This window comes from Solenopsis invicta, chromosome 3, assembly GCF_016802725.1.
Source record: "Solenopsis invicta isolate M01_SB chromosome 3, UNIL_Sinv_3.0, whole genome shotgun sequence".
NCBI lineage: Eukaryota > Metazoa > Arthropoda > Insecta > Hymenoptera > Formicidae > Solenopsis > Solenopsis invicta.
This window is the reverse complement of record NC_052666.1, coordinates 13,494,586-13,518,557: the sequence shown is the minus strand read 5'-3', so window position 1 is coordinate 13,518,557 and position 23,972 is coordinate 13,494,586. Positions and strand designations below refer to the sequence as shown.

The 23,972-nt window shown below is 37.8% G+C and overlaps 3 protein-coding genes across 3 annotated transcripts; 2 read left to right on the top strand and 1 right to left on the bottom strand.

Moving 5' to 3' along the window:
• The first annotated feature begins 7,363 nt into the window (after positions 1-7,363).
• Positions 7,364-9,929, top strand: LOC120357414. The gene is made up of 6 exons (XM_039447608.1): positions 7,364-7,677; positions 7,796-7,981; positions 8,131-8,387; positions 8,490-8,749; positions 9,104-9,555; positions 9,896-9,929. The coding sequence occupies exons 1-6, from the start codon at positions 7,622-7,624 to the stop codon at positions 9,927-9,929; spliced, it is 1,245 nt and encodes a 414-aa protein (XP_039303542.1). The 5' UTR covers positions 7,364-7,621.
• A 1,511-nt stretch (positions 9,930-11,440) lies between these two features.
• LOC120357118 lies at positions 11,441-14,806 on the top strand. Its single transcript, XM_039446851.1, has 4 exons — positions 11,441-11,647; positions 11,734-11,886; positions 12,207-12,403; positions 12,932-14,806. Exons 2-4 carry the CDS (start codon positions 11,756-11,758, stop codon positions 13,927-13,929), a joined length of 1,326 nt encoding a protein of 441 aa, XP_039302785.1. The 5' UTR covers positions 11,441-11,647; positions 11,734-11,755; the 3' UTR covers positions 13,930-14,806.
• On the bottom strand, positions 14,769-16,202 carry LOC105205974. Its single transcript, XM_011175508.3, has 2 exons — positions 15,765-16,202; positions 14,769-15,500 (listed from the first exon to the last, which is right to left on the bottom strand). Exons 1-2 carry the CDS (start codon positions 15,975-15,977, stop codon positions 14,859-14,861), a joined length of 855 nt encoding a protein of 284 aa, XP_011173810.3. The 5' UTR covers positions 15,978-16,202; the 3' UTR covers positions 14,769-14,858.
• Between the last annotated feature and the right edge of the window lie 7,770 nt (positions 16,203-23,972).

Below are 23,972 nucleotides of genomic sequence, written 5' to 3'. Positions count from 1 at the left end.
ACAGCCTTTCAAAATTGTAAAGAAGAACTTCTCCGAGTTACTACTCTTTCTCATCCTGCTCCACATGTTCCTTTGATTTTAACTTGTGATGCTTCTAATTTTGCTGTTGGAGCGTCTCTAGAACAAACCATTGATAATGTTAGTAAACCTATTGCATTCTTTTCTAAAAAACTTGATCAAACTCAGAAGAATTATAGCACCTATGATCGAGAACTACTTAGTATTTATTTAGCTATTAAGCACTTTAAATATTTACTTGAAGGACGTCAACTGATTATTAGAACAGATCACAAGCCTTTGATTTATGCTTTTCGGCAGAAACTTGATAAAGCATCTCCTAGACAGATCAGACAATTGGATTTTATAGCCCAATTTTCTACTGATATTGTTTATATTTCAGGCAAGTTAAATTCTGTAGCCGATGCTCTTTCAAGAATTGAATCAGTTTCAATGCCAATTATAGTTTCTCTTGATGAGTTAGCTGATTATCAAAAAGAAGATGAAGAACTTCAAGACTTACTTTCTTCGAACTCTTCTCTTCAGTTAAGGAAACTTATTCTTTCTGGTTCAACTTCTCCTATTTATTGTGATTGTTCCTCTGAACTAATTCGTCCTTATGTGCCTAAATCTCTTCGCAAGAGGATTTTCGATGTTGTTCATGGTCTTGCTCATCCCAGTGGTAGATCAACAGCTAAACAACTTTTGCATAAATTTATTTGGCCATCTTTAAAAAAGGATGTTAAAGAATGGACTCGTACGTGTCTACCTTGCCAACGTTCCAAGATTTCAAGACACACGAAGAATGTTCCTGTTAGAATCGCGATTCCGGATCAACGTTTTCAACATGTCCACTTAGACTTGATTGGTCCTCTTCCATCTTGTCAAGATTTTCGTTATTGCCTCACGATTATTGATCGTTTTTCACGTTGGCCTGAAGCTATCCCTCTTAAGGAAATCTCTGCTGACACTGTTTCTACAGCTTTTTATACTCATTGGGTAGCTAGATACGGTTCTCCCTTAACCATCACCACGGATCAAGGATCGCAGTTTGAAGCATCTCTTTTCAAGGCTTTAACCAATTTGATTGGTTGTGACAGGAAAAGAACTTCGGCTTATCATCCTGCTTCAAATGGCATTTTGGAAAGGTGGCATAGGACTGTCAAGACTGCCATTATGTGTCATCAGACGAAGAATTGGCTAGAGTCTCTTCCTTCAGTTCTTCTGGGTCTTCGTTCATGTTTTAAAGAAGATTTAAAAGCTTCACCTGCGGAACTACTCTATGGAACCACTCTTCGGATTCCTGGAGAATTTTTTATTGAAGAGGATTTTCCTGCGGATCCTGAAATCTTTTTAGAAAAACACAGAATTCATATGAGGAATGTTAGATCTTCACCAACCAGTCATCACATCAAGAAATCTCCTTTTGTACATAAAAATCTTTGTGATTGTACTCACGTTTGGATTCGTGATGATGCTGTCAAGAAATCTCTTCAACCTCCTTATTCTGGGCCTTTTCTTGTTGTCAAACGTATTTCTGATTATTTGTTCTCTATAAACGTTTCAGGTAATATTGTTAATGTTTCTACGGAACGGCTTAAACCAGCTTTTCTTCCTAGAGAAGATTTTTCTGCAGTTTCTACTTCCTTACCTTGCTCTTCTTCTACGGAACCTGTAACCAGTTTGGATGTTCCCGCTTCTATTTCTGTTCCTGTTTCAAGACCTTTAAGAACTTACCCGGCTAAGAAGAAAGTTCATTTCGCAACGTAGTCGTCGCTTAGGGGGGAGTACTGTGGCGTTCTTACACTCTTTCACTTACACTATTTATTCTTACACTTACACTTTCTACACTTGTTACTTAGCAACACACTAAACATCTTTTGTTAAAAAACATTTACTTCTTTATTAATATATTGTCTGTCAAGGAATGAACACGTTTATAATAAATATCTTTCAATCTCGAATAAATCTAGTGATTTATACATTAAGTCGCTACAGCTGGCGCCAAACGTTAAATTAAAAATTTTAAATGTGAGATTGAGCATCTGGCAACAATTCCTTATCATTGCAGTTGTAAATTTTTATCGGCGTTATATATTTTTTTGTGATCAAAAATGTCGAAATTTGTGTCCAATAAGCGTCATTTGCGGGAAGTTTTGCTTTTTGCCTTCAATTCGAAAAAATCTGCGGCTGAGGCGCGTCGAATGATTGTAAAAACTTATAGTGAGGCTTCCATTAGTGAAAAAACGTGTCGAGAATGGATCCAACGCTTCAGAAGTGGTGATTTCGGCGTAGAAGACAAGGAGCGTCTCGGACAGGTGAAAAAGTTTGAAGACGCGCAATTGGAAACATTACTGAATGAAGATTCATCTCAAACGCAACAGGAGCTTGCAGATTCATTAGGCGTGACTCAACAAGCTATTTCACATCGTTTGAAAACCATGGGAATGATCCAAAAGCTTGGACACTGGGTGCCATACGAATTAAAGCCGAGAGACGTTGAACGGCGTTTTTTCGCGTGCGAAACAGCTGCTCCAACGGCAAAAACGGAAGGGTTTTCTGCATCGTATTGTAACCGGCGATGAAAAGTGGATCCATTATGATAATCCAAAGCGAAAAAAATCGTGGGGCTACCGCGGCCATGCATCAACATCGACGGCCAATCCAAACATCCATGGCTCGAAGCTCATGCTGTGTATTTGGTGGGACCATCTCGGCGTGATTTATTATGAGCTGTTGCAACCGGGTGAAACCATCACAGGAGCTCGCTACTGAACACAACTAATGCGTTTGAGCCGAGCATTGCAGGAAAAACGGCCACAATACAAGCAAAGACACGAAAAAGTGATGTTGCTGCACGACAACGCTCGGCCACATGTTGCTCAGGTCGTTAAAACCTATCTGGAAACATTGAAATGGGACGTCTTACCTCATCCGCCGTATTCTCCTGACATCGCCCCTTCAGATTACCACTTGTTCCGATCAATGGCGCATGGCCTGGCTGAGCAGCACTTCCATTATTACGAAGAGGCCAAAAACTGGGTCGATTCGTGGATCGCCGCAAAAGACGAGCAGTTTTTTCGACGCGGGATTCGTATGCTGCCCGAAAGGTGGGAGAAAGTAGTGGCCAGCGATGGACAATACTTTCAAGAATAAGTATGTAACCATTTTTCAACAATCAATCCTCAAATTTTGACAAAAAACGGCGGTTTTCAATTTGTACTCCTAATAGATGATTTAAATTTTGCGTTTGGTTTTGACTAGTTGTATTCTAATCTTCAACTCGCAATTCTCTATCTGTAATGCATAATCTGATACAGACTTTACAGCCGTTATGTATTTTTATAAAGATTTTGCATTGTTACGCTTATGCAAAACTTTTTTACAAATAATGCAAATAAACATTAGTATTACTTAGTAATATATTTTATTTGATTAAATACACTCATACATACAGTTTTATAATTATTTCGTTTTCTTTCAAGCACTTTTATATAAATCCATTGGATGTAATCTTGAAGTTGTTTACAGCACACTTTATCCAAAGATTAGGACATTCTTTGAACATGCCATAGACGTTTCTATTCAATAACCAGATAATATTTTTAAAATGTTATTTAAGTTAATTTTTCAACAGTTATACATTAACAAATATATGCATTGTTTATTTTATGTTTAATTTATATTAATTATTTATTTAAAATAATATTTTATTATTATATCTCCTCTAAAAAAAATAAGGAATTGAAAATAAAACTTTGCCCAGTGCACATAAAAAGCTAGTTACGGGTCTGAGTCAGTTGATAAATGAGATCGTTACTATGATTCAGCGGTGCCTTTCACTGCACAGCGCCCCTATCGCAACATCGAGGAACTAAACTAGTGCTCTGTCTCACTCTTCACCGATTCCCACACCGATTCTGCACGCACACATAAACACGACATTTTTAATTGAAAGTATCTTTTATTCTAAAGCTTCTAGGATCGTTTTGAAAGCACACTAACAATCTTACGTGTAATTCACAATACGCTGGATGGTTATTATGTACGTACAACGTCTAAAACTTTTATACGCAGCACATATTGTCACGAGACTACTACAGAAGCACATAGATTTGTAACTTTTTTCTGTTTTTCATGTCAAATTGGTGCCAGCCTATTGTGTTTTTGTCAATACTTTAATCCTGGAGAAGGATTTATAATTCTATGAATTCCATAAAAAGTTTAGTGAAAATAAAAATAATCGTGTTCAGTCGGTATCTCCAGCATCGCCTTAACCTCCTATCACAATTGCCAGCATCTGTCAAATCTTTTATTAAAACGAAATACACTTTTAATATCGAAACTTTCATAGATGCAAAAAAGAACAATATTAGTACGTATATTTTGGTTTACGTGAGGGATTACAAAGCTGTGTTAATACGGCTTTGCATGATCGAGAAATATCTTTACAAATAAATGTTGATGGCGTACCATTATACAAATTAAGTCGAAAGCAACTTTGGCCTGTTCTATGTAAAATTCATTATGACCCTGTTGTATACAAACCGTTTGTTGTAGGCATATATTGTGGAAATAATAAGCCCAATAATATTAACCAATATTTATATAAATTTGTTGATGACGTCAATACATTACAACACGATGGTTTGCTTATTTCAAATTGTTTAATGAAACTTTGTATTAAATGTTTTACTTGTGATAGTCCCGCTCACTCTTTTTTAAAAGGAATTAAGGGGATGCTAAAACCGTCCTTTTTACCGACTGAAAGCGCTAATTTTCTGAAAGGCCGTTTTTCTAATTGCACAAATTTACAAATCCTTCTCCACAATTAAAGTATAGACAATAATTTACAATGGACGGTAGAATTTTATAAGAAAAAAGAAAAAAAATTATAAAATTACAGTTTCGTTGTTGACTTCTGGCGTTGACTCATAGAAAATCTTTTTCGTATAAAATTTTCATACTTTGCACGTATAAAACAAGTAGCGTCCGTTGTAAAGTGGACATTAAAGAACAATATTGTGCTGTTAGAATTGAGTCTAGGTGCTGTAACGACAGCATCGTTACGAGGGTAAGTTATATCTCTTTCTCGCTCGCACGCCGGATTATAATATATCGTTCCGTCCTTTTTACTCGCACACCCGATCACGTGACGTCAGTACTCTCCGTCTCGCTCACTCGCACGCGCGGCCACGTGACGTCGGTTCCGTCTTCCATCTCGCTCGCTCTTGCGCCCGGTCGCGTGACGTCACACGTAGCATCGCGCGGGCACGTGCGCGTAGGTACACGCCGAAAAGTGGGGTAAACACGTGGTTCCGACTGCGTGGGCGGCTGGAGGGTATAAACACGGAGCCACACCAGGAAGGAGCAACCAGTCGGTTCCAAATCACCGGTACCGACACTCCGGGAGTACTCGGAGCTCCTTGGCTGGGTGTTCTCGGCTTCCTTATACCGGGTGTACTCGGTTTTCTGAAAACCCCTGACATCGGGCGTTCTCGGTTATCCGCACTCCTGTGCCGGGCGTTTTCGGCTTCCTGACACCGGCCGTTCACGGCCTTCCTGACACCGGCTGTTCACGGCCTTCCTGACACCGGGCGTTCTCGGGTATCCGCCCTCCTGTGCCGAGCGTTCTCGGCTTCCTGAAACAGGCCGTTTACGGCCTCCTAATACCGGGCGTACTCGGTTATTCCGTACCGCACTCCTACGCCGGGTGCTCTCGGCTTCCTGATACCGGGCGTACTCGGTTACCCGTTTCTTTACCTATTACCTGTCCTATAATTTCGATTCTTAATTGTCGTTTTATTTTCAGAGCAGATTTAGAATAATTTCACTCGGTCGGCGACGACGCGTTTACCCGGAGTTACAACTTCCTCGCCGGATTTTTCCTTGAATATCCTCCGTCCCGAGCGTTCCGTCCGAACAAGCGCCCTCCTAACAAAGCGAGCGTATCTTGACCCCTTCCTCAGGCGAGCGATAGCTATTAAGTTGCGTTAGCATTAAGTCCGCGTTACTTGTAATATTTTCCGAGCGTTAGTTTGTAAGATCCGCGTCTCAATCGACGCCGCGAGCGCTTAATTTAGTTTAAGTTTTCTATGTGTTCTCTATGCGAGTACGTTATAATTAGTTTTAGGTTCTTTCCGTGTGTGATCAAACGTTCCGGGGAACACGAGTTCCGAAGGTGTTAACTTCCTCTCTTCCTAATAAATTTTATTTTTTTTGTATCACGGAGTGTGAGGAAAAATTGATTTAAATAAATATTTTGTTAATTTCTTTTCAAATCGGAGTTCCTTTTTTTCTCGACCCTGGCACCGGCGAGCTAATCCGTGACCGCGAGAAAAGTCGAACCGTTACAGTGCTTAATATAGAAGATTGACCTTCCAGAAAATTTCGTGTATACGTCGTGTGTATTCTTGCGTGCGATATCGGTGGGAAGAAAAGCAGTTGATTAGTTCCTGAATGTTGCGTTAAATGTCGTTATTTTAATTCTTCCCTGTTTTACCTTTGAACTATATGCTTACGTTTGATTCTTTATTCATTAGTCATATACTCGCACTCTCTCTCTCTCTCTTTCTGGCTTTGTTCGATGCACGCAAGACACCGATTCACTATCTCTTTTATATCTCTCGCTATCTCTTACGCAGCCATGCACACACGCACGCTTTCTATTACGTAAGCATGCATGTACGCATATTCTTTATCATTTACTACGTTTACACAACCTAACATACGCCAAAGTTAAAACATCGATGTTATGATACTAGATAATCATGTTTTATATATATATATGTGTGTGTGTGTGTGTGTGTGTGTGTGTGTGTGTGTGTGTGTGTGCATACGCGTGTGTGTGTGTATCTGTCTTTGTGTGTGTGTGTGTGTGTGTGTGTGTGTAATTTTAAAAAAGAAAATTTAATTTGTAAAAGGGAAAGTTTTTTCTAATACTCAAGATTGGGATGGAAGAAAACGGTAAAAATATTGATATCACGATTACAATCAAAGTTTTTGTATCATATTTTATAAAAAATATTTTATAAAAAAAGTTTACCTGAAAAAAAAAGAAGTGAAAGGTTACATGAAGGTTATATAAAGATTACAATAGGTTATAATATTTAAAAAGTTACAAAATAAAAATAATACATAGTTTATCTGTAATATGTGCAATATGCGTGTATATGGCTTGAGGGCCCCATGCATCCGGATGCATATCTGGAATGCATTGTAACAAAACGCCCCTCCACCTCGCGCGCACTGCCACTCCGCTCCGTCCACCCGAGCAATACACCGGCAGAACGCCACGTGCGCGCACCAGGCTAACCTGTCGTTACGATCACGCGGCAGCCATAGAACTTATAAACATGGAAGGGGAATAGGAAGACGCGACTGTGTCCAAGAAGCGAGACAACAATATATAGTTCTGTCTCTTTTCATTACTTTTCCTCGAAATGCGCATGCGCGGTCGGAGTGAGATTGTGTTATGTACATATATTGTACATTTTGGTTGTGTATGTACGTTGATATAAATCGAGTCAGGTTATATTAAAGTTTAGCGACAAAATCAAGCGTCAGTTTTTGCCTGTGCTAATTTGTGCTGTGCCTGATAGAAAAACAAATTAGAAAAAGAAAAATGGGAGTGTATTGTCTGCTGTGCGGCAATCGAAACAAAACCGTTTCATATCACCGGTAAGAAAATTATTTTTGTATAGGTTATGTATGTTTTAGAATACATACATATTAATTTACTGTAAAATTGAATAGTTTTGGCATTAAAAATTAAAATGCTTATATAATATATTTACAGGTTTCCGAAAAATAAGCAAGATCGAGAAAAATGGCTATCCTTCTGTGGAATCAAGGAGCAGGATCTTAATACCGCTACCTTCCTATGTTCCAATCATTTTAAGGAAGAAGATTTAAAGAAAAAATTAAATTGTTTAATTACAAATCCTGGAGCAATACCATCTATAAAGACACAGAAAAGGAAAAAGTACGTTTTGGAGATTTTAATAAAAATAATTTAATTTTTTGTGTGCCTAACTTTGTCATTATTGAGGGTGTCACAAGTACACAAAAATTAAAAATATTGTGATATAATATACATATATAAGCATTCAGTTTAGCTATGTACAATTTCAGATCAAATACAACAGACAACAAGTGTCTGCCACCAATAAAAAAACACAATTTGGGTGAAGTTGTGTCCATTGTAGAAGCTGATGCATCCAATTCTCCGACAGCAGCTAATACTATATTTACATTGATTGAAGATTCTCCGACAGCAGCTAATACTAGATCTACATTGATTGAAGATTCTCCGACAGCAGCTAATACTATATTTACATTGATTGAAGATTCTCCGACAGCAGCTAATACTACATCTACATTGATTGAAGGTAAAAATTTATATTTCTATATTTAAAATAATAAAATTATAATTATTAAATAATAAAGTTATATATAATAATAAATATATTAATAATTATGAACTTTTGCAGTGAACCGTCGAACACCTCCAATGACTGTTCCCGAACCTCGATATGTTGGCGACATTCGAACACCACATTTAGCTACACCTCGACGAGCAAAAAGAGCTGTAGCTCTAACACGACGAGTTATCAGTCAATATTCGAGGAACATTAAAACATTACAACAATCACAAAACAGATTACGTGCACGTGTAAAAAAAATGAAAGACCTATTAATTGATTTAAGTCAAAAAAATTTAATTTCTGAAAATGCGTTAGACATTTTGATGGTAAGCTTGCGTTGCTAAATTGGTAATTGCAATAAATTGTAATTTAGATAGTTAAAAAGTTGTAATATAATAAATTTATAAATAATTCTAACAAATATTACGTAAATAGAAGATAATTAATCAATCATAACGTTAATTGTAAATAGTTAGTGAAATTCGCAATTATATACATATATAATTTCATATTTTATAATCGATTTATATACATAATTTTATATAATTTTATATCTTACCATTTATTAACATTATAGAGTATTTACATTACAGAACATTGTTATTTACAGTACAAAATTGTGAAATATGTGACAAAATCAAAATTAAAATAACATGTGATTCTTATTCCTTCATATTTAGAATGGCAGTCCTGACATCATGCATGAGATATTAAAGAGGAAGAAAGGATTGAAGAAAAAGTATTCAGAAGAGTTGAGAAAGTTTGCGTTAACTTTAAATTTTTATTCTTCAAAGGCCTATGAGTACGTCAGAAAAACTTTTAAAAATCTTTTACCCGAACGTTCCACTATCCGTAAGTGGTACAGTGTTATAAACGGGCGACCTGGCTTCACAGACGAGGTATTTCACGCTTTAAAATGTAAAGTTAAACAGAGCAAAGTGCCAATTATGTGTAATCTGGTAATTGATGAAATTGCAATTCGTGAATCAATAGATTATGATGGGAAAAGGTATTACGGACATGTTGATCTCGGAATAAATGGAGAGATTGATTGTGATGATCCTCCACGAGCGAGGAACGCATTGGTATTTATGCTTGTAGCGATAAATGGTCACTGGAAAGTGCCCGTTGGGTATTTTTTAATAAAATCGCTAAACAGTCAAGAGAGGTCCAGTTTGCTACTAAAATGTTTAGAATTAATACATGAATCGAGCATTGTTGTGCGATCGTTAACGTTTGACGGAGCCAGCGTCAATATTAGTATGTGCGTTTCTTTAGGTGCAAATTTTGAAATTGGCAAAAATTTTAAGCCTTATTTCATTGATCCGGTAACGCAGAATAAGATTTATTGTTTTTTTGACCCCTGCCATATGTTGAAATTAGTAAGAAACACTTTAGGAGACAAATTAATTTTAATATTTAATGGGGAAAAAATCTTGTGGGAAGATATTGTTCTTCTTCAAAAATTGCAGGAAGAAGAAGGTTTACGAGCTGCTACTAAAATAACAAAGAAGCATATCACTTATAAAACAAACAAAATGAACGTAAAGCTCGCAGCTCAGACGTTAAGTGAAAGCGTTAGTTGTGCTTTACAATTTGTTGAAAAATGTCGTCCAAATTATTTGCAATCCCCAAAAGTGACTGCACAATTTTGTAAAACATTTAATGATGCATTCGATTTATTAAATGTTAGATCTAAGTTTTCAAAACTTAAAAAGCATAGCGTACCACTTACAGACGACAATTTCAACAAATTAAAAGATTACGCTGATACATTGGAAAACTATATTTTGCAATTAAAAGATAATAACAACAAATCCATCTTACTTGGAAATCGGAAAATTGGATTTCTCGGCTTTATTGTATGTTTAAGAAACATGTTTGACTTATTTAAAGAATTGAAACATGTCGGTCTCCAATATTTGTTAACATTCAAAATTAATCAAGACCATTTAGAAACATTTTTTAGCGCACTTCGAAGCAGAGGCGGATTTAATGATAATCCAAGTGCAAGGCAATTTGAGGCTGGCTATAAAAGATTATTAATCAGACATGAAATTTCTGCTGCCGAGAAAGGAAATTGTTTAATTAATGACATACAAATATTATACGTAACGTCAACAAAAAATAATGCTATCACTAATAACGATCTGCCGCTTTATGATGAGGAAGAAGAAGCTTCAATTGACTTCTTTGATCATGATTATTTATCTACATTATGGTCATTGAGTCCTTTTGTAGAGGATGTTGTAGCACATATTAGTGGATTTGTTATCAAAAAAATGTTAAAAAATAAAAGTATGTGTAACGTGTGCACTACATTTTTATTATCAGAGAACATCGTTTCGAAATTAACTGAGCTTAAAAATAGAGGAAATTTGATTTCTCCATCAAATGATGTTATATATATTTCACGATCTGCGGAACGCATTATTCGTGAACACAGTCATTTATTATTTAAGAAAGCGAATATTAAACAACTGTTGATAGCTAGAGTGTTCCGTTTTGTTCATGAGAAAGTGTTTGTACACCAATCTATGACGGACCATATCATGGAACAAAATATTTTCGACAACCACAAGGTTGTATTAATAAAACAAATAATTAGTATATATGTACAATTGCGACTTTTTTTTTAAGGTAAATCCGCTACCAATGCAGAAAGAGAAGAATATGTTCGACATAAATTCCATAAAATAGTTCATTTTAAACATCAATAGAAAACATTATATCATATCCTATATCACATTTTATTATTATATATTTTATAATAATTATATATTTTATAATTGTTATTATTTTAATAGTTTTGTACTTTAAGTTTGTACTTTTAAGTTTAAAATGTTCTTTATTCAATATAAAATATTGTTTTTTATTCATCTCTATAGTTTCACTATATAATATATATGTATTTGTCAACAAAATGTTGATCTAAAATATATATATATATATATGTATATTTCAAATATTTTCATAAATGTGTGTTATTGTATCCAAATAGGATCGTTACGCAAATTTTTTTTTTCTTTGAAACTTTTTTTTTATACTAAATTAGGGGTGGTAAATATGAATATGACATTAAAAACAAAATTTTATACTTTGGTAATTAATTATAATTTATTAAAAACGCTGGAAAATACGAATTTAAACCACGTGACTTAAACAAGTTCTGATTGGACGGCTGCATCGTGACGTCAAATGCTGGTAGACGATCGAGCCGAACGGTATGAGACTGACTGTGAACGTACCAAAATATCATCTTGTGTACGCAAGTTTTTGGAATTCTTGGCACAAAATAAGTGATTTGCAGTGATTTGCAGTAATCGTGAATTATGGCACAGCCAGGTTTCGTTAAAGCTCAGTCGGATAATTTACCATGTGTGGATGTAGTAATGATTTCAAATTTCTTTGCTAACAACCCAACACTCAATATAGCTGAATCTCGAGGAGTTAAAATGCATAGGTATATGAATCTTTAAGTATTTGTTATATGAACATTCATCAATTATAACTATGTTTAGATTAATAATAGGAATTCGAACTGACAAAAATATAGGTTAATAAGATTATGTAAAGCATAACGGTTAGTGCTAATAATTTTTACAATCTCCAGCTTATTCGATTTATATTTAGATTAATGTATAATGAAAAATCTATAGATTATTTTGTTAGAACAATGAATTCTAACCTTACTTTTTATTGCACCTGTCAAATAGCTCTGACATATTGTGCTCAATAATTTTTTAAACGTTTAAATATTATATGTATTATTTTATTTGTTAGAGCAAGTCAGGAAAGGTATGGTGACGAAGCAATTGGATATGTGGAGATATGTCGTCAAAAAAGAATGTGTACCATTCGTGCTAAAATATGCCCTGAACACAAAGTTCGTAACAAGGCATACGCAGTTGAATTAATAATTGATGAAAGACAAAATGAAATTAAAAGTGCACAATGCTTTGATTGTGCAGCTTCTTCAGGTGAGATTTACTTTTACTCAAAATTTGTCTAAAAATATTATATTAAAACTATATAAAACATAGTACTTGTTTGTTGCTCTAACATCATCGTAAAAGATTTTAGCTAGGCTGTGTAAAGAATGTAGATTTTATTACTGCATTAATTTATTATAATAACTGCTTTTTGCTAGAAACAAGTTATGATAATATAACATATTTTTATGAATATTATAAATAAGAGATATTTTTTTGAATAGTATAAATAATGATCTAGCCAACGACAAATATTAACTAAAATAGAAGTGAAACATTTGGCATTTCTATAATTTGAATAAAATAAAGAAATTTGTTATTAATTATTTTCGTGTTAATTATAACTATATATAAATAATTATTTTATATTATAACTAAATAAATAACGTTAAATAAATTTTAATATTTTTTATTTGAAATTATTGACAGTTTTTCAGGCGATGAAGAAGTGAACCAATCATTTTAAATTTTACTCATGTTATTATACAAGTTGCTCCAAATATATGGTAATTTTAGGTGGTTGCAAGCACGCCATAGCATTTTTAATGTGGGCACATCGAAGAAGCGAAGAACCTGCTCCAACATCTATAGCATGTTATTGGAAGCGTCCCACAATGTCGTCAATAGGAACATCATTAAAATGTGTAACTGCGAAGGTGTTGAGTAGAAGCAAATATGAAGAATCTACAGTATTAAATACAAATTTTTTGGAAGATTTCATCGAAATAGCTAAAGCAAGAAAACTCGACAGTCAAATTACGCGTCATTTCATACATAATTACGACAATTCTTTAAAATCATTATCATTACATTTTCTTCTTTTAAAATATTGTAGCTGTAGTGATCGAGATAAAAGAAATGTTACTGACTTTTTACTTTTTGCAAAGCAACACATGAGCTTAAATTTGTGCATTGAAGCTGCGAAAGCTACAAAAGAACAAAGTTCCTGTTCGCTATGGTATGAACTACGCTATGGAAGAATTACAGCTTCGACCATATATGAAGCTACAAACTGTAAAACTACAAACGGTTCGTACGTTGAAAGAGTTATAGGTGCAGTAAAATTAATAGAGACTGAAGCGATGAGACGAGGAAGAAATCTTGAACGAGAAGTTTTACACGTAGTCGAGAAAAAGTTGGGGACGGAATTTTACCCAACTGGTTTAATATTGTTGCCTGATTACCCTATATTTGGAGCATCTCCTGATTCTTATACGAAAGATTACATCGTCGAGGTTAAATGCCCGTTAACCGAAAAATCTGAAGACAGATATATATGTAAGAATGGATCAATAGCAAAGAAGTTTTATTCCCAAATGCAAATTCAAATGATGTTTGCCAATCGAACTAAAGGTTTATTTTGCGTGGCGAAATTTGATTTTGAGACATCCAAAGAAGTGAAACTTGTATGGGTGGATTATGATTCCGATTACACTAAAAATATAATATCCAATTCATCAAAATTCTGGGAAAAAAATATTTTTCCATTACTTTTAGAATCTGTACAAAAATAGAAAAGAAAACATGTAATCAAATATAAAAGAATGTATTGAAAAATATCATTTCGAGCAAGATATATGCTAGTTGGGAATAAAATAATTAAAATATTGCGTTACAAAACTCATTTTAATATTTTCTTCTTACTGATTTATAATTGGTTGTTGTAAATTAATAAGTGCTGCTGCAATAATAATAATATTATCAGTTTTACTAATGGCTTCATGATGAATGCAGGAATGAGGTTGAAGAAAATTAAATTCTCTCAATCTTCTTATTACTCGTTCAATATGTATTCGTAAACTTGCAATCCTTTTAGTTTGCATCACTTCTGCTTTTGATAGTTTAACAGAACTCGCAACGCTGGGAGGTCTAATCAATACACATTCCTTTTGTGTTATTAAATGCTCGATATGTTTAAATCCACGGTCTGCCATAATTCCGCATCCCGGAGGTATTACATCTAAGTAGCCACAATTTTCCACGATAAACGCGTCTGTTGTTCTTCCTCCATAACCGCAAGAAATATAATTGATCATTCCATCTGGCGTAGAAGATATTAGATATTTTAAAGTATTGCATTTTTTGTAATCTGACCACGTTAGAGCTTGATGTACTGCATTAGAAGGTTTTTGAATTTCTATTTCTAGACAATCAATTATAGACTGTACATTACTATATCTTGCTCGAAATGGTATAGGAAGTAAAAACTGTATAGTATCCTTTTTTGGCCAAAAAATAAGAGACCTTAAACAATTTGCTATTAATGGAACAGACTTATTAAAAATTCTATTTGCATGACTAGCAGACATGCCAAATTCATCGCCTAAACGAGAAAACGTATCATTCATTTTAATTTTAGTTAATGTTAAATATATGTCTGTATAAATTAAACCTGTCTTGTTGTGCAAAAGATCTATGACATATAAAAACTGCTCTGGAATACCTATATACATTTTAGGTTTTTTTTTATAATGGAAAGCTTCAACTCTCTCGTAATATTGTCTGATTCTGTTTTGTGCGTTTTTAATTCTTCACTCGTGTATTCTTTCGAAGGAAAATATTCATCGGTACTCTTCAAAGTATCCTCACTTATCGATGTAATATTATCGATAGTATCATCAGTAATATTACTGCTGGATTTATCAATACCACTTTTTTCTGCATTTATATTTTGTTTAATAGGAGAACAGGCCATGTCTTTACTTATAGGTTTGCAAAGAATAGCTTTACTTCTGAAACGTGGCTTTGCTTGTATACCAACATCTTTAAATCGTATTTCGAAATTATCCCTCTCATCAATATCCATACTTTCTTGTATTAAAGCATCATCAGTAGCATCCATCACTGTTTGTATAGAACATCCTGCATCTATTTCATTAGCCATTGTTTTCTCTGATACTTCCTTTTCCATATCCTGCAAAGTTTGTATTCTTTTCCGTTTTGCAGCTCCCGGTTTCATATCAGCTTTATCACTTGTATTCTGTCTATCCTGACAATCAAAAATATGTGGAACCGTGTCTTTTTTCAATTGAATTCGTCCTCCCATTATTTTAAATCTACAATAATTGTCTATGTCTTCCTGTAACTAATATGTAATAAATATGTAAAAAATACAAAAAAGTATTTTTATATTGAATTAAAATTTATTTATATTTATTGATTTAATAAAGTAAGAATACATTTAAGTAAATATTTAAAGGCATTCTTATTTAATTTAATATAACACAAAAAATTAAATGTAATGTTCAACTAATTGAATATACAAAATATGTTCTTTATAAATATAATTTTGATTATGTATATTATTATTATGTATATTCTATATAAATCATGAATATATCATAATTACGTTAAAATGATCTTCACAGCAGAACAAACAACTTGTTGGTGGATTCGTCACATCATCACGTCTAGCCATTCTCATCCATGTTTTTCGACGTTTTATATCACGTGGCACTGTTAAAAATATTTTATTCGGTGTTTTGATACTTGTATTAGTACACTTAGGTACAAAACACCACTTATACGACTCTTTTTTTGAATTGGTAGCAATATTTTCCATATTCGGCCAACTAAATGTATCCTTCGTGTGTGCTGTACGGTCGTAGCCTGCGTGCGTACCAGCATATGACGTCACGTAGCAAGCGCGCGAAGAAGGTACCGTTTCAAACGGTCTTAATTTTCATTTTATTATAACTCAGTCAATTATTAATATTTTTGAAAAAAATTTGTTTTCTACAATTTGTTACGGAAAAGTCTTTTAGATAATAAAATATAATTTTTTTACGCAACGACCCTATTCCAATCATACTGACAAAATACATGTATAATTTGTAATGCTAATTTTATTAATTATAGAAACATACTTCGAGGAATATTTATGTTACAGAGTAAAACAAACATTACAAGTATTATAATACACATTTGAGAGAGAGAGAGAGAGAGAGAGAGAGAGAGAGAGAGAGAGAGAGAGAGAGAGAGAGAGGAGTAATATTTCCTACACATTTTTATGATAAAAATTAAAATCTTTTTCTTATACTTTCAGAGATAATATTTAAAGCGCTTATATACATATATATACGGGTTATGAGCTATGCGCGCGTCAACGATTTAGCGCGTGCGCATAGCGAACCAAAGTCATGTTGTATAGTATGTGTCGGACACAGTTTTAACTATAGAAAATATACGCTATTCCCCTTCCATGTTTATAAGTTCTATGGCGGCAGCACGCGCGCCGCCCGTGGCGTTCGGCAACGTTCCCGCTCCGGGCCAGCAGACTGAACGCGCGGATTGATCCGCCCAACCGTGCGTTCGGATATATAAGCCGGCAGTGGGAACGCCGAGTCAGATCTTCCCGGTCCGCCGAACCCGACAGGTCGAGAATCCTCGACCGCAGCTCCGACTCCCAAGAGGACGAGAATACTCGCCTCCTCCATACTCCCCTCGACGAGAATCCTCGTCGTCCCGGCTAGCTGAGGATCCTCGGCTAATCCTGCAATACCGAATATCGCTCCGCAGCCAATCACGGCGAGCATCTTCGGCGTGCTCCGTAGCCGAGTATCCTCGGCGAATCACCGTCCGCGACGAGCATCCTCGTCGAGTCCGCAGGCTAGGTATCCCTGGTCAATCACCTCCATCCTCTCCTTCAGGGAAGATTCTCTCGTAACTTAAAGTCTCGTCAGGGCATCCGCGCTTGGACGAGATCTTCGCCTCACTTTGCACGAGGCGGCTCGGGCGAGGCGCGGAATCGCCGCCGTCGCTCCGATCCCGCGGCTCCCCGATCACCCCGGACACCGTGTCCGTTTAAACCCACGCGATTACTTAAGTAAGATCATTGTAGTTTTACGATTCCATCAGTATTATCGCGGCTCTAGTAATCCAGTTCTTATTATGTTTCTTTTGTAAGTTAGAATTATTTTTTTGTCACTTTACCGTTTCATCCGCATTCTCGCGATTATTATAATTCTTGTAATTCACTTTCGGCTCTAGCCTAACGTTCTCGTTATTCCTCGCGTCACCGTGCGTCTATCGCTACCAACGCTCGCAATTCCGACCGCTCAGCGGCGATTGGTCATACGCGACCACCGCGAGCCAATCGTGTCCCCGCTTAGGCTGGGTCCACTTGTCACGAGGCGTTAGACTCAATACGCTATGCAACTACATGTAAATACCCCATCTAAATAAAGATTTAGTATTTTTGTCAACTAAATACCGAGTGCGATTATTCTACCGAACCCGACCAATCCGGCGAGCTTATCCGCAACCGTATCCTGACTCCCATCGCACCGCACGAAAACCACCAGCGTTACAGCATCATACATCCTGCCGAAGATGGATGAATCGCCGGTGGATAAATCACTGGTGGCTGAATTGGCAGTGGATGATACGGAAGATGAATCGGCAATGAATACGGTGAATGGTATGTTGATACGTGAATCGATGGAGTGACTGGAGAGGATGGTGCGTATGTTGCAGCCGTGGCGTACGGAACAGAATAGGTCGACTTTTGGCCTTGTTTTCGCCTTTCCCTTTGTAATATCTGACGAACCAGCAACAAAATATAATTTTTATTATATGATTAGCAGAATTCTAATTAGCATTATTAAAAAGAATATAATGAAAAACATATAATTAAATGATTGAATAAATAATGACGACTAAATTATTAAAGTAAATAATTAATATAAATATCAAAGAAATTGGATAAATAAATTTTATACTTACAAAAGAAAATAATTAGCAGAAAGATTATTTAGTAATTTATGATATAAGGTAATTATATCATAAATTATTTATAAATTAAAAGTAGTATACAAAAATATTAATTAAAATAAAGTTAAATATTTAAATTTAAAATTATTAAATTTAATCAAATACAAAAAATAGTTTGTAACGATAGCATCGTTACGCAGGTAAATTATATTTCTTTCTCGCTCGCACGCCCGATTACAACATATCGTTCCGTCTCTTTCACTCGCACGTCCGACCACGTGACGTCAGTACTCTCCGTCTCGCTCACTCGCGCGCGCGGCCACGTAACGTCGGTTCCGTTCTTCATTTCGCTCGCTCTCGCGCCCGTTCGCGTGACGTCACGCGTAGCATCGCGCGAGCACGTGCGCGTAGGTGCGTGCCAAAAAGTGGGGTAAACACGTGGTTCCGACTGCGTGGGCGGCCAGAGGGTATAAATACGAAACTACACCAGGAAGGAGCAACCAGTCGGTTCCAAATCACCGGTATCGACACTCCGGGAGTACTCGGAACTCCTTGGCTAGGTGTTCTCGGTTTCCATATACCGGGTGTACTCGGTTTCCTGAAAACCCCTGACACCGGGTGGTCTCGGTTATCCGCACTCCTGTGCCGGGCGTTCTCGGCTTCCTGACATAGGCCGTTCACGGTCCCCCTGATACCAGGTGTACTCGGTTATTCCGTACCGCACTCCTGCGCCGGGTGTTCTCGGCTTCTTGCAACCAGCCGTTCTCGGCTTCCTGTGCCGGGCATTCTCGGCTTCTGATACCGGGCGTACTCAGTTACCCGTTTCTTTACCTGTTACCTATCCTGTAATTTTGACTCTTAATTTTCGTTTTATTTTCAGAGCAAATTTAAAATTCCACTCGGTCGGTGACGACGCGTTTACCCGGAGTTCCAACTTCCTCGCCAAATTTTCCTTGGATATCCTCCGTCCCGAGCGTTCCGTCCAAACAAGCGCCCTCCTAGCCAAGCGAGCGTATCTTGACCCCTTCCTCAGGCGAGCGTTAGTTATAAAGTTGCGTTAGTCTTAAGTCCGCGTTTCTTGTAATATTTTCCGAGCGTTAATTTGTAAGATATGCGTTTTGTATTTAAACTTAAGATTTTAATTGACACCCCAAGAGTTATAATTTAGTTTTAAGTTTTCTCCGCGTGTAATTAACGTTCCGGGGAACACGAGTTCCGAAGGTGTCAACTTCCTCCCTTTATAATAAAGTTTTTATTTTGTATCACGGAGTGTGGGAAAATACTTTTTTAAAATAAATATTTTTGTTAATTTCTTCTCAAATCGGAGTTCCTTCTTTTCTCGACCCTGGCACCGGCGAGCTAATCCGCGACCGCAAAAATAGTCGTATCGTTACATGGCGCCCGAACAGGGATCTGATCTGTCGAGCTCCGATTTGTTATAAATGTCTCCTACACGAAGTGATATATATTATTATAATAAAACCCAGTTAATTAAACAGTTAGACAGGCTCGGCTTAGAAAGTACCGGCACGTACACAGTACTTCGACAGCGGCTCCTGAGATATTTTCTGAAAAATCCAAAACAGTTAAAAACTCTAAACATGGACAACGACGATCAACAAGAGGGAGGTCCTCCTCAACTTGTTATCAAGTACCGGCCGATGAAAACAACGACTGCTTGGATTCGGCAAAGGTGATGAACCAGATACGAAAATAAGGCTGCCATTTCGATGGCAAAGCCGTTATATCCTTCTTGGATCGACTAGACGAATTACGACATGGCTATGGATACACGGGCGATCAAATGTTGATGGGACGACTTAAAATGCTGAGAGGTGATTCTTTGCTGTGGTATCGGAACTGTAGAAGTTCCTAGACTACCTGGGACGATTTCTGTGACGATTTTAAAAGACAATTTTTACCTCGCCGGTACCGCACACAATTAGTGCGAGAAATTCAAGGCCGTATGCAACGGGCAGATGAGCCCTTTCATAAATATGCCACGGCTATGCTCACGAATATGCGCCGAGCGGGAAAATTTTCTCCGGAGGAACAACTTGACCGGCAATACAAAAATATGAATCCGGATTATAAACTTTATATTCGCTTAGACAATCTCACTAATCTTAGCGATCTCAGTGATAAAGCAACCGAAAACGAAGCTATTGAAAAACAACGGCGAGAATTACGCACAGAAAAGAAAACGACCTCCGGAAGTACCGTTGCAACAGCATACAATAGAAAAGAATGCTGTTGGCGCTGTAAACAGCGAGGACACACGCGCTTTGATTGCAAGCGACCTCCGAAGAAGTTTTGCTTGAGATGTGGCAAAGACGGAGTATTTACGAAAGATTGCCACCCCACGTCGGGAAACACCGACCGGACCGGAGGAGACGCCGCCACCGACCGGTCTTCACAAAAATCCCGATAAGTTACCAACCGCGGCCGCACGTACCTGTAGAAATTCAAAATAAAATAGTAAGTGCTCTAATCGACTCCGGATCCGAGCTATCTTTTATTAATAATAAAAGATAGCTCGGATCCGCTCAATACGCACAATCGCTTGGCTTCGATACAGAACACCAGGCCAGCACCGTACGAATGGCAGACGATACGGCCATTGAAATCCCTGGGATCGTGAATCTACCAGTTCAAATCGAAGGCAGAAAATACGTACACAATTTTCTTATCATGCCTTCTTTTAAGAGTGCGATGCTAATTGGCGTGGATTTATGGGCCAAGCTTGGATCAATGCTAAGGCTGCCGCCTCAAGCCTACTTAAGAGACTAGCATCTACAACGAAAGTAACGGCAGAAAGGCAGAGCACTCAAACTCCGGAAGAAGAGCAAGGATTAAAAGAATTTCTAGAGTATGAGTTGCGAAAATTTGAGGAAGTTCAGGGTCCGACCAATCGAACACAGCATCGCATGCGGTTGAAAACTCACCAGCCGATTAAGCAAAGGTATAGACCACGAAACCCAGCAATGCAAGCCGTAATCAACCAGGAAGTAAAAAGAAATGATTAATGATGGCATCATCGAACCGTCCCGCAGTGCCTGGAGTTCACCCATTGTGGTTGTAAAGAAAAAAGACGGAACTCATAGCTTTTGCATCAATTTTAGAAAGGTAAACAAGGTTACAGAAAAGGAGGCCTATCTGCTTCCTCATGTAACCGCTACTCTTAATAAATTACGAGGTGCCTGCTACCTGTCTACGCTCGATCTTGTGAGCGGATATGGGCAAGTTCCGCTACATCCAGAGAGTCGACCTGTTACGACATTCACGGTGTCTGGAAGAGAATTGATGCAGTTCCGCGTGATGCCTTTTGGCCTCCATTCGGCACCAGCCACATTTCAACGTCTCTTAGACGAGGTGTTAGGTCCAGAACTTGAACCACATGTGCTGGTGTACCTAGACGATATCATCATCTTTAGTCAGACCTTCGAAGAACATCTTCAACATCTTCGTGTGTGCTGGTGTACCTAGACGATATCATCATCTTTAGTCAGACCTTCGAAGAACATCTTCAACATCTTCGTGAAGTGTTTCGACGACTACGAGAGGCTAAGCTGCGAGTTAATCCCGCGAAATGCCATTTCTGCAGAGAGCAATTAAAATATTTGGGCCACATAATAAATCGCCAGGGCATCCGGACAGATCCTGTGAAAGCAAGCGCCGTGACGAACTGGTCTGCTCCGACCACGATACGCAAGGTACGCCAATTCCTGGGGATGGCTTCTTGGTATCGCCGATTCGTACCGAATTTTTCAAGTATCGCAACACCTATAACTAAGTTAACTGGAAAGAATGTCAAATGGACCTGGACCGAGGAACAAGAAAAAGCTTTCCAGCAACTAAAGGAGGCATTAGTAAGCGCACCAGTCCTAGCCTGTCCGGATTTCAGCAAGCGTTTTATCCTTCAGACCGACGCCAGTACGTACGGCCTCGGAGCTGTCTTGACTCAACATCAAGAAGGCGGCGAACGAGTAATAGCTTACGCCAGTCGCACTTTAAATGGTGCAGAGAAAAATTATAGCGCCACGGAATTGGAGTGCCTAGCAGTCGTCTGGGGCATAAAAAAGATGCGAGGCTATTTAGAAGGCTACGCCTTTACCGTAATAACTGACCATCAATCATTACGATGGCTACAGAAACTGGAGGAACCGACCGGACGCTTAGGACGCTGGTTCTTTGAGTTACAGCAATACGATTTTGACATTCAATATCGCAAAAGCAGTCTTAATCAAGTAGCCGACGCTCTTTCCAGGCAACCAGAAGTTTGCAATACGCAAACAACTCCGAAATGCAGTTGGTACCGCCGGGTATTAACTGGAGTTAAAAATAAACCAGCGGATTACCCGGACTTTCGTGTGCAACAAGGACGACTTTATCGGCACATCATGCACAAATTAGATTTTCGTGAAAGCGATCCTCCCGAGCAATGGAAACAATGTGTTCCTAAGGAAGAACGCATGACCATACTTTAGCGGCACCACGATGAGCCTACAGCCGGTCATCTCGGGGTAGCAAAGACTATTGCTCGGATGGCCAGATTATATTATTGGCCAGGTATGTTCCAGGACATCACGAAGTACGTACGACAATGCCCGACTTGCTTAGTACACAAGATACCATCAATGAAACCAGCTGGCAATTTACACACGACTCCAGTAACCGCGCCGTGGAAACAAGTAACTTTATATTTAGTTGGTCCATTGCCGAGGTCAGTGAGCGGACATATATGGCTCCTGGTCATGCAAGACTGTTTTAGTAAGTGGACAGAATTAAAGCCAGTCCGTCAGGCCACGACTCCAATCGTCACCCGCGCAATCGCCGAAAATATTATACACCGTCACGGATGTCCGGAATAAATTATTTCCGACAACGGAACACAATTAAAATCGGCACAGCTGGCCAAACTCTTGCGTGCTTTTCAAATCAAGCATCGCACCACACCGGTAAGAGCACCTCACTGTAATCCTGTCGAGCGGACAAATAAAACCATTAAAACTACGATTTCTCAATTTGTGGGGAAAAATCATACACGCTGGGATGAATATTTACAGCCCTTGCAGTTCGCATATAACACTGTAAGGCACAAAGCCACGGGTTATACCCTAACCTATTTAAATCACGGCCGCAAATTGGCTTTTCCGCATCCGCAGGATCGCCGATATGCCAAAAACACGACACCGCATATTACGCGCCGTCGTTTAGAAGAAGCATTCGAGGGAGTCTGCATCAACCAAGCTCGAGCATTTCAAAAGCAAGAAACATATTATAATCTCCGACGAAGAAATTGGAGATCGCAGATCGGCGAAAAAGTTTGGAAACGTGAGTACCCGCCTATCAAATAAAACCGCCATCAAATAAAACCGCCAGATTCAACGCAAAACTTGCTCCACGATACATCAGACCGCTAGAGGTGAGACACATTATTTCCCCGGTAATTGTTGATTTACGCGACACGCGAAGACGCTGGCAGCGACATGTGCACGTCCTAGACTTAAAAACCGCTCCGGAAGAAAGCAAAATTCCAATTTGTAATTTTGTAAGTAAAGCCGTGCCCCCGACTTGCGACGCCTTTACGTTACGATTTCAGAAAAATTTGCGCCCCCGCGTTGCCACGTCTATGCGAGCGCAATTCGAAAATTACCCAAAAACCATTGTAAAAGCGCATCGAGCAGATAAGGTCAAGTACCGCACACACAACTACAGTTATTTTCAAAACCTCGTAAGGGTGACACGCGTTCGCGAAGATAAAATGTCGGAAATAAAAGGAAGAAATTTTTGGACGATTATTTAGGGATTTCTCCAATCTTTCTGACGAAGAACCATCAACCTC

Excerpts from the sequence above, each read along its gene's own strand:
- LOC120357414 (XM_039447608.1), top strand. The coding sequence starts at position 7,622 with ATGGGAGTGTATTGTCTGCTGTGCGGCAATCGAAACAAAACCGTTTCA. Across the intron at positions 7,678-7,795 it reads AAAACCGTTTCATATCACCG|GTTTCCGAAAAATAAGCAAG; the intron begins GTAAGAAAATTA and ends ATATATTTACAG. Across the intron at positions 8,750-9,103 it reads ATGCGTTAGACATTTTGATG|AATGGCAGTCCTGACATCAT; the intron begins GTAAGCTTGCGT and ends CTTCATATTTAG.
- LOC120357118 (XM_039446851.1), top strand. The coding sequence starts at position 11,756 with ATGGCACAGCCAGGTTTCGTTAAAGCTCAGTCGGATAATTTACCATGT. Across the intron at positions 11,887-12,206 it reads CGAGGAGTTAAAATGCATAG|AGCAAGTCAGGAAAGGTATG; the intron begins GTATATGAATCT and ends TTTATTTGTTAG. Across the intron at positions 12,404-12,931 it reads TGATTGTGCAGCTTCTTCAG|GTGGTTGCAAGCACGCCATA; the intron begins GTGAGATTTACT and ends TGGTAATTTTAG.
- LOC105205974 (XM_011175508.3), bottom strand. The coding sequence starts at position 15,977 with ATGGAAAATATTGCTACCAATTCAAAAAAAGAGTCGTATAAGTGGTGT. Across the intron at positions 15,501-15,764 it reads GCTGTGAAGATCATTTTAAC|TTACAGGAAGACATAGACAA; the intron begins GTAATTATGATA and ends ATTACATATTAG.